This window comes from Fukomys damarensis, unplaced genomic scaffold (assembly GCF_012274545.1).
Source record: "Fukomys damarensis isolate Sample0158 unplaced genomic scaffold, DMR_v1.0_HiC HiC_scaffold_16, whole genome shotgun sequence".
NCBI classification, from domain to species: Eukaryota; Metazoa; Chordata; class Mammalia; order Rodentia; family Bathyergidae; genus Fukomys; species Fukomys damarensis.
This window is the reverse complement of record NW_022900928.1, coordinates 5,265,688-5,276,315: the sequence shown is the minus strand read 5'-3', so window position 1 is coordinate 5,276,315 and position 10,628 is coordinate 5,265,688. Positions and strand designations below refer to the sequence as shown.

Genomic DNA, 10,628 nt, shown 5'->3' with positions numbered 1-10,628 from the left:
TTTTTTTTTTTTTTTTTTTTGAAATTTCTAACCAAAAAATTTCTTGGGAAAACCACACAACCCTTCTCAAGCAAACATGGCTTGCAGGTTATGAAACGCCAACCTAGAAACAACTCAGACTTCGGAAGAAAGCAAAGGAAAAAATGTCTGAGTTCTGAACTCAGCTGGAACCCGAGCCCTGCTTCATCAGAACTACCCGGGACTTCCTAATGACCTGATGTAAATGGAGGGCTGGCCGTGGTGTTCAGGGAACCTTGAAACTGTGTGCTCTAGCGGGTATCAGGGCCCCTCAGACAGAGTCACGAGCTGCAGCCCTGCAGCCTCCGGGAGCCCCATTTGCGTTATCAGGAATCCCTGGGGGCACTGACTACTCTCTTGGCGAGACTTTAATGCCTGCTCCCAGCAACACTGCCTGAGTATGAGGTCATCTCCCAAATGAAAGGAAAAACAATGTCTACGTCTCCTGCTCCTCTAGAAATAAATCACTGCAGGAAATTTGAGATAACCTATTTATTAAAGCAGTCGCTTCCCTCCAAACCTTTGGATGTCCACTGGCCCCTTGATTATTTTCTGTGCAGCCAGGACAAGCCACTGTCGCCGAGTTTGGAGAAGTTAAGATTTCTCCACTTTTCTGTGCTAAGCGTTGAGCCCAGTTCTTTCCCGTTGTTGTCACCCGCGATCTTCATCACTCTGATAAGGTGATTGTCCCCACTTCACAGGTAAATCGCAGGCAGAAGAACCCAGCTGAAAACCCAGGATGATCTTACTCCGTGGCTTAAAATCTATGCTTTACATCACACACTGAGTTTGCTCTCCTTCACACCTCCCTCAGTTTATAATGGCTCTTGTGTTTATAGCTCAAGAGCAAAGAAAGAACCACACAGGGTTAGGTGGAAATTTTTCAGAGTCACAATGACAAGGCCAGGATATTCCTTCCCTCCCTCTTTTAAGTTTTGGCTGACTGTTAACGCAAAGTACAAAAATGAAAGCAAACACAGACACATCATCACAAGAGAGAAAGACGTTTCTATCCATCCTCTCCATGAAAAAGCTATACTAGACCTATTCTCATTTGATGAAATAAACGAAACATAATTTGAATGCGCCAACACTACATAACTACTAAATGTGCTCAATATGGATTTCTCCTGAATTACTTTTTTTTTTGTTTTGCAATGCATTGCAATCTTCATAATAAAGGCCTTCGGGATTTCCTTTGGAGGAAATTATTGTAACTCTTTTTTGGAAGTTTTTACAGGTAGTTGGCATCTTTTTTTTACTACTTGTCTGCACTAAATATTTAGCACACATCTGTGATGCAGTTGTATTCCCTTTATGTTTTTCCAGGTTTACTGAGGGAGGATTGAAGGAAAGTACTTGTATTTAGGGTGTGCAGTGTGATGTTTGCTACAAAACAATTACCCACAAAAGCGAATGAGCTTCCCCATCCCCTCACAGAGTGACCTGTGTGTGGAGTGTGGGTGTGCATGTGAACATGACATTACTCTCTTGGCAAACTCCAAGCATTCGATAACATCACTGTTAGCTATAATCGCCAAGGTCTTCGGTGCACATGTCAAATCTGAAGGGCTGTACCTTAACACAGACTCTGATGAATCCCTGCATGGCAGACCCTCTTAAACACCAGCCTTGTCAGGAAATGGGGACACTGTCAGCAACCCCAAAACCCACCTCCACATCCCACCCAGAAGACAAGCCTGTCTCTCTTCCCAGCGTGGCGGGCATTTGCTTGCTTGGTGTCACAGGTTACAGCTTCCTCTCCCATGGATGGCTTAGCTCTCCTACTTCCCAGTTTTCTACCCCTTCTTTCCCTCCCCTGCAACTAGTAGAAATGTACTTCTGGGCACAAACTCTACTTCAATGGAGCTGTTTATTTTGGTTGTATGAAGTCTATGCTCTCATAAATGTGTCGGGAAGGGCTCCTGGGAGCATTATTCTCTGGATTCTTGCAAGGTAACAGCAGTGTAATGTCCTTCTTTAGACTTAAAAATTGGCTTGGTTAAATGTAGAATCCCCAGCTGCTGGCATCTCTATTACATCAGTGGTTTTACTAAGATTCGCATTTGCTGCACCCTCTGAGCAGTTAGATGCTTTTAACTGCTTCTCAGAAAGTTTTATTCTTTCGTCTGGTAATTTTACAGATTTCATCTTGGTAGTGGTGATTCTAGGGAAATTTTGTCAAGGAGAATATGGTTTGGTCTTTCAAAGTGCAGTTTCAATTTTGTTTTAATTTCAGGAAAATGTTCTTGAATTATAGTTTTCTGTATTTGTTCTATTTCTTGGCTTTCAGTTCCGCTCACTACTCCTATTATGTATATATTAAATCTTCTTTGCCAGTCCTTCTGTTACTTTCTCAAATTATTCTCAAATCTGCCTCTCTCTCTCACCTCAGCCTTCCCATCTGCCATTTCTCCTACCTGTCATGATGCTTCTCTTGGCCGAGTTAAATCCTACCTAATGTTCGGTCCCCATTTAATCCTTATCCTGAAGCTCAAATGTTGTGAAATGCCAATATTGACAGCAGTCTGAATATGTATTTTATATGGGCTTTGGAATTACACAAACTTCATGGGGAACATGTGTTTGTTGCTATAATCCCTGCAATATAACGGATTACCTGGCTCTTATTTGAAACGAGTTGCAACAGGCTATGTATACTTCTGCCCCGTCACTCCATCTCCTTCCATTGCATGGCCATGTATGGATGATGGTATCTGATCTCTACCAGACATACCAGTTTTCAACTGTAATTGTAAGTGAAAAATGTAAGCAAATTAGGTGTTTCTTCCTCCATCCTAGGTAACAGTTAAGAAGTCCTACCTTTGCTCATTAGGAAAATATTCTCTTTGATAGAGAACTTGGCTAGCATACAAAGAGATCCAGGGTTCAATCCCTAGCACCATAATAAAAAAAATGAAAGAGAGAGAGGGATCCCTGGATGTGGGAAGAGATTTGGGTAGTATTCCTGGAGGAAAAATGGAGAAAGGTGTCAAATGTTTTGTATCTTCCCACCTTCCTGTGGCTACCCTTTACCATATGAAAATGGAGGCGGAGAAAAGTTACCCTCTGCGCTTCTTTGTTCCTTCACTCAGCATTTATTGGTGCCCTGCTTTAGGACTGATGCTGGATTATGTCACGAGAGAAGAGTAAAACTCTCTGTTCTATACTCAAAGGGTTTACAATCCAGGAAAGGAAGCAGAATTATGTGTTCATATGCAATATGGAGATGAGATCAGACTGGTGAGAGCCCTTTATAAATTATAACTATCATCACAAAACACTCAACAATTTTGGCTCCAATGAATGAAACCAAAAACATAAAATGCTTTGAAGTCCTGAGTGGAGGAATAAATATTAGGTCACCAGGAAACTAAGAAGGACCACAAGCCCTAGAAAGCGTTTTCTACGGGTCGGATGTGGACCTTGTGCTTAAAGCAGACACTATTATTCCATTTCACAAATATATAAACTGAGGCTCAGAAATGATAAATTGTCCAAGATCGTACAGCTGGTGCATTACAGATTCAGGACTGGGAGCCAGTCAGTTTTAAACCCAAAAGCTGTGACTCTAGAATCTAGATTGTGAAGGGTTGAAACAGGAGCTGGGCTTTGATGATAGATGAGGAAAAAATGTCCCACAAAAGTCTCATGGGTCAGCAGTGGAGCCTGGTCAGAGTCGGGTTCCTGGGGGTGGCAGACCTTGAAGGGTGGTGTTGTCACCCCTGCTCCTCTCCTCTCTGCCAGCCACTGCCACGGGGTGATCAGCTGCCCCGCCCCAAACGCTTTTCCTGCTGTTCTGCTTTGGAGCCAGTCGACCATGAACTGTACCTGCTGAAGCTCTCTTCCAAAGTAAACTTCTCCTCCTTCAGTTTGTAGGTGTCAGATATTTTGTTCCAGCAACACAAAGGTGATTAATAATCTGGGTAAGAGGTTTTAGTTGGAATGATAGAAAGGTTAAAACTAATGTACTCTTTTACAGAGGACAGAAAAGAGGCAATCTTAATTCTGAAACAAGTATAGGCAAAGAAACATCAAACTCTCCGGCTCACAGTCATTATGTTAATTATTTCATAAAATGAACTCTACATTTCCCCTCATGTATCAAATTCCTGCGAGCACATTTCCTCTGGCTCAGGGACGAGCCGTTCACACACGTGTTCCTCGTGTTTTACAGACATACTTGGCAAGTGCAAGACAAAATCGATGCCAACAACGTGGCCTACACGACTGGGAAGCTGGGCTTTCACACCGATTACCCGGCTCTTCACCACCCGCCTGGGGTAAGAGCAGCTCCTGCCCGCTCTCCACGGGGCAGGCCGGACCCACGCGCCTGCTTTCTCAGCTGAGGAGACTGGGTGTTTCCGCAGCTCGTTCATCCCAGGGAAGTTCTTCTCCAAACACAACCCAGACTCACAGAGCCTCTGCGCCTGGATTCTGGATATTCCCAGTGTCCCTAAGGAATGAGACATTTTCATGCATCGTTTTTAGGGCATCTCTTTGTTCTCACTGGAAATAATGATTGGCAGAGACTCTTTGTTCAGCCAAGACAGATTTAAGACAGCAGAGCATCCTGAGGTCTTTCTGCGCATGTATCACTCTCCAGAGAATTCACAAAGAAAGCTGAATCAGGGAGACCAAGGTGGAGTTTCCCAACGATGTCACACGAGAAAAACGTGCTTCCTGACCTGTTGCTGCAGGGAGAGCATGCATTTAGCCTGTCTCCCTCCCCATCCGGGCTCTGTGTGGCTGCTCTGAGCTGGCTTGCAGGTCACGTGACTGCCATCGACTCCGAGTTGGCCGGGGGCTGCTGGCGTCAGCTGGACGGGCTTCTCCGATCACCGGGGTCGGTTCCCTCCTGATGCGATGGTAGGCAGGCTTCTTCCAAGAGCAAAGTGAAGCATGGGAGTTTCCCAGGTCCTGGGCCGAACATCAGCACCACGTATCTTCTGCGTATTGGACTGATCTACGCGAGTCCTGCATGTAGCCCACGTTCAAGAGACAGGGAAGTAGCCACTGCGTGGGAAAAGCTGTAAGAGTGAACTGCAGAGGGACATGGGCGTAGAATCGGAATGACCATTCCACTTTGGAAACCAGAACTGCGTCCTGTGCATCAAACTCCTTATCACAGACCGAAATGCTCCTCACCAGGCTAAAAGATTGCCCCAGTTTCTAAGTGGACTTTCCCCCTATATCGTTACAGAATACTCATTTTACTAAACCAAAAGCGCTCTTATGAAATCACCACAAAAATAATCAGAATACTATCTTTTTAAAGAATATTCTGTCCTTATACTTAAAGCACAGCTGGACCACACGGAATAACCACGCAGACATATATCTCTTCAAAAGTCAATGAGACTTTGGTAGATTCCTGAATTAATGAAGACGACATGGGCCAAAATCACAATCAGTGCCTTTTTTTCATCAGCCTATTTTCTCAGCAGCCTCCCTGTTGCCCGTTCCTCTCAACAACATTAGCTACGCTAGTCTGTTGACTTCACATGTTTTAAATTATTTTGTTGGTTGTAAAATACCACATGATTTCTTTGAACTAAATGATGACAGAAAAATGGCCCCTTAGTCACCTCTTTGGGTGGGAGTTGGGGAAGGAGATGTACAGTGTGACTTACTCTAAACGCAGGTCTGAGGTTTTTCTGAAACTGTTCTTAAAAGCCAAGCTGATCAGCTCAGCCCATCTGCCAAAGATTACACAGAGAAGTTGGATGGAATAAAACTTGGAGAATGAGACCAGAAAACTAAAGGTTCTATTTGAAACTTTTAAAAGTATCTTACGAGTTTAAGTTTTGTTTCTGGATCAGTGTGGGAAGCCTAAGAAAAAGTAATTAAATAACTTCATAAATATTCCCAAGTATGGCACAATATAATGCTTGACATTTTCATAGCATTTCATGCTTTCTCGAAGCATTTTTTACTTGTATTAATTTATCTGATACCTCCTGACATCCCCGTAAGGTAGGCAGGATTTATTGTTGTTTCATATAAGATGAGGAAATGAAGCAAAAGGTTGAAAAGTTTTATTGGGTGACAACTGATTAATGGGGAGCTTGAACTTGAACCCAAGCCGCATCTAGTTTTTCATCACATAATAATGGTCCTGAGCTGGAATTTCAAGTTCCTGTAGCGCACATATTTATGGACGATGTCCTACTTTACAAACTCTTTTATACTTCCTTGTGTCCCCAGATTTAATCTTGCACATAATGGAGACATAACAAATATACTGTAAGCAGAAAGAAATGCAGCAAAGGCACACTTGTCTCCAGAGGAAACACCTGAAGCGAAATGACAATGAGATTTTCCTTCAGTTTGGGTTGGGTTTTGGTGGTGGTGACATTAGTGGTCCTGAGGGTAGAACTCAGCACCTTCACATGGAGACACATCCTCAGCCCTTTTGTAATGTTTTACTTTAAAATAGGGTCTTGCTGAGTTGTTAAATTGCCCAGGCCGAGACTCAAACTTTTGATCCCACTGCCTCAGCCTCCAAGAATGCTGAGATTACGGTGTGTGCTACAACGCCTAGCTAAAGGTGATAGAAGTTTAAACAAGGTTCCTGAATATTTGGATACTAACAGAAGAACAGCAGATAGGCACCTGCCTGTAAAGCCTGTTCAAGCTTCCATCTTGAGCTATTCAGGGGTTTCCTGGTGCCAAAGTCTGGGGTTTTCTATAACAAAGAGCACAAGGCACTGTGACTCTCAGTGGAGAGAAAATGACTGGGGTGATGTCACCTGCTGAGAGTTCAGTGTGGTCAGTTTGGATCACACAGGAAGACTCAGTGTTCTCGAAATTCCTTTACATTTTGCCATAATGAGCTCTCAGAGTATTTCAAATGTTGGTTTTTTAAAAGACCAGCTGATTTTTTTATGTATGGCAAAAGCAAGTATATCGTCTTTTTTGTAATTTCACTTTTAATACAGAAAAGTCAAGCTCAGATCTATCAACCTCAACTAATGCCAAAGGGGTCTGTGTATATGCCTATATCTCAGCGCTTTCACCTGCAAAAATGAAAATAAAGGTATCCAACCCTGAGGACTGCTGTGAAGTGTACTATACATGATACAATTGGAGAACAAGCCATATATAAAATCAAAAGAACTGGAGAAACATATATTGTTTTGGAGGACAGGCAAGATTTGTGTTCTAGACCAGCGCTAATACAGCAGCCACAAGCCACATGAGTACATTTTAATTTTAAGGTGAAATGACATTTAAAATTCAATTGAGGCTGAGGACTTCTCCCAGGGAGCATTTGATCATATCTACCCCTTGAGTTCTAGAATAAAGTCAGATACTGGCTTTCAATTTATTTTACTCGGGACCAATGATGTTTTCGTAACCGAAAATTTCTTTAAGCAGAAAATTGAGTCTAAATTTAGAAGCTCAAAATCACACATCCATTCCGACTTAGTAAAAGAAGGCAGAAAATCCATGACAAATCCATTCAGAAGAATTTGTTTTTTTAAATTTTACTATGGTTTGCTTTTCAAAGTAAAATAAAGTTAAAAGTCTTCCCCCAAAAAATATTTAGTAAAATTAATTAGGACTTACTGTCCTATTGGTATCTTATTCCCAGTGTTTCGTGGTTTATCCAGCCTGCCCGTCCCCACTTACCCAGTTCCCTTCTTATCCTTACATATAAGAATCTCCAAAAGCTACTCTTTGAAAAGCCGGTTGTTCCTGAGAGTGATTCCTCCTATGAAATACCACCAGGCCAGCACTTTCCCTTTCACTCCTGACTGTGTCCCCTCCATGCACAAGGAAAAGTATCAAATCCTTCATCAGACATGTAAGACTCCATACTGAAGCCGAAGTCACCCTCCTCCCGGGCCTGACCCTTGGCCACAGCCCCACTTGTGTCACCTGTGAGCTGAGCATTTCCGGTTACCTATGCTCTCACGCAAGTGCATCTCTCCAGTCTCGCCCTTCACCCTTCGCCAGCCCCCGCCCACCAGGCAGGCCTGGCTGGCTCCTGAAGTTCTTCCGAGCTGCCTTTTACTCACATCAGCCTGCCTCTGTCCAAGTCTTCGCCTGCTACAGTTTGAAGTTCACAGCACTGTCTTGAGCAACAGTTTTCATTCTCAACTCTTCTGCTGAAGCAAGAGAACCGATTTTAAAAAGAAAGGTCGACTCTGGTCCATTCGAACCTTGGGGAATCCTGAATGTGGCATCAGGGGAGGACATGCTCTTTGGTTAAAATCTGTTTCTCCATTTTTCTCCTTCCAGGTGCAGCTTCTGCACTGTATTAAGCAAACAGTCACCGGGGGCGACTCGGAAATTGTGGATGGATTCAACGTGTGCCAGAAGCTCAAGGAAAAGAATCCCCGGGCTTTCCAGATTTTGTCCTCCACCTTTGTGGACTTCACAGACATTGGAGTGGATTACTGTGATTTCTCTGTGCAGTCCAAGCACAAAATTATAGAGTGAGTACTTTTACTGGTTTCTTATAGTACTGAAACAGTTATCAGGAAAAAAAAGTTCCTTTCGCTGAAAATTTAAGCAGGAAGCTTCGGTGAGCTCCAAGCGACTTTTTAACCTTTAATCCACTTAACCTAGTACAAGAGAGAACAAAAGAACTTATTACCATTCGAGAACTTTTTTGCTAAATGGCATGAAATCTGCTCTTGATCAGTACTAGAGGGAAGGTGCCAGTGTCACGTGCACCTCAGTCTTCACACGTGGGCTCTGCGTGGTCCTCACCATGGCCGAGGCCGGAGGACCCTCGCTGGCCACAGCAGGCCGACAGACCATGGCAGGAGCGGGCCCAGCCCCGCACGGGGAGAGACGCCGCCTGCCCCGAAAGACGCCGGACTCATGCGGTGCTTGTATCACATCTTTTATGTCTTCTTTTTTTTAATATTTAATATTTTATCATAATGTCTTCAGGCATCTCCAAGAGCCGCATCTTTACCGTTCCGTTTGAGAATTAGCTTGCAGCGCGTTTCTCGGGCATGACGTGTAGAGCTGGGCCTCCCTTAATGTCAAGGGTGTTTGAATTCGAGGATTTTGTGTTCTTTTATGATGAACAGTGAAGGTGTATGGACGTCACTTCTCTTAGTAGATACTCAGATCACCAGGTGTTCATCCGTCATATACGGGGGCTCATTTTCCATGCAACATTATGGACTAAGGCCAATTTTCTTAATGTTTGGACTACAGCGACAGACACCATAAAGACCCTTGTCCTCTGCTCTCAGAAAGCTTTCATTTTAGTGGAGAAGCAGAGGGTTTTAAATTTAAACATTAAAATAAATGAGCAGCTTTCATGAATATTTAAAACTTGTTATATGCTTAAGAAAATAAAACAGAAAAGCAGGACAGACGACAGAATCGAGGCCCAGGGATGAGCTCAGGGCAGGATGCTTGCCTAGCACGTGTGAGGCCCTGGCCTGTGCCCCCAGGACCACAAAACGTAAATAAATAAACAAAAGTTAAAAAGATAAACACTCAGTGAGGACGGACGCACATCACTGAAAAACGTGACAAGAGTGAGGTCGGTGGGAGCCAAGGCCGGAGTGGCCTGCAGGCGCGGTGCCTGGTCGGTGAGGTCCCGGACAGGAGGCCGTCAAGGCCACAGCCTCCAAACCGTGTCCGGGGAGAGGGGCGGCGGCATCTGGGGCTCCAGAGAACCGGGCAGCACCAGCATGGGCGCGGGGGGCAGAGCCTGTCTGTAACACAGCTGACAGCTAGAAATAGACGGCTTTCCTGACGTAGGGGGAGAGGTGTTACAGCGCCGTGGGGAGCAGGAGTAAGGTCCAGACCAGAGTAATCCTGACATGTTCTCTGAGGGGTCAGTCACTGACGGGGAGAGAAGCAATGGAGCAGGATTTTTAGTTACAACAACAGAGTCCTAAGAAGTCAAGCGTTACCTTTGAAACTGGCGGTGTTTAGAATCCATGTCAACATTACAGTGTGCATACAAGGTGTGCATGTATCAACATCACATTTGCCCACTGATATGTGTGATTTTTAAGTGTTCATATAGCAGGTAAAAGAAATTTACATTTTAAAGAAGCCTAGCAAATCCAAATCCTGACGTGGATTTGATGTTTCTTCTAGTAAAATTCCAAAATATGTCCATTTACAAAGCCTCAGGCATCCCTAAGGAATACCAAGTGGTCAAAGTTAATCCCACTTCAATTTTTTTTTTTTAACAACACAAGATGAAACAAAAGTTTTTAGTTAGGGAGAGTCCCTGTTCCCTCAGCATTGGGTTCATTTCTTTTGAAATTTTTGTGTCCTGCTTATAGAAAATTATTTTTAGGCTGCTGAATTAATTATTATGCAATGCGATGAAAAAAATAACCAATGCAGAAATTGGGGCAGAAATAATAATAATGAGATGAAGCAATCCTGTTGGTCATGGGTTTGGTCACGTGACTGCGAGTCTGCTATGGGCAGCTATGAGGTTGATCTGATGGCCTGACCTGTTGATTATAGTTCTTTTTGAGAAAAGAAAGAAAGAAAGAAACAACAAAGAAAGAAAAAGAAAAGAAAAACAAGTAACACCTACCACCAGAAGTAGGATGTTTACAGTTAATATATGGCTGGCTTAGAAAATACTGAATAGTACCTGCCTGTCTGCGATC

At 43.5% G+C, this 10,628-nt stretch overlaps 1 protein-coding gene across 1 annotated transcript in view; it reads left to right on the top strand.

Moving 5' to 3' along the window:
- Bbox1 (gamma-butyrobetaine hydroxylase 1) overlaps positions 1–10,628 on the top strand; it is a gene marked incomplete at its 3' end in the record, with an annotated part of 53,395 nt that overhangs the window by 30,973 nt on the left and 11,794 nt on the right. Inside the window, exons 5-6 of the mRNA XM_033763908.1 lie at positions 4,196–4,301; positions 8,266–8,462. Of these exons, the coding sequence (XP_033619799.1) occupies positions 4,196–4,301; positions 8,266–8,462 (303 nt within the window). The remainder of the gene's footprint in view (positions 1–4,195; positions 4,302–8,265; positions 8,463–10,628) is intronic.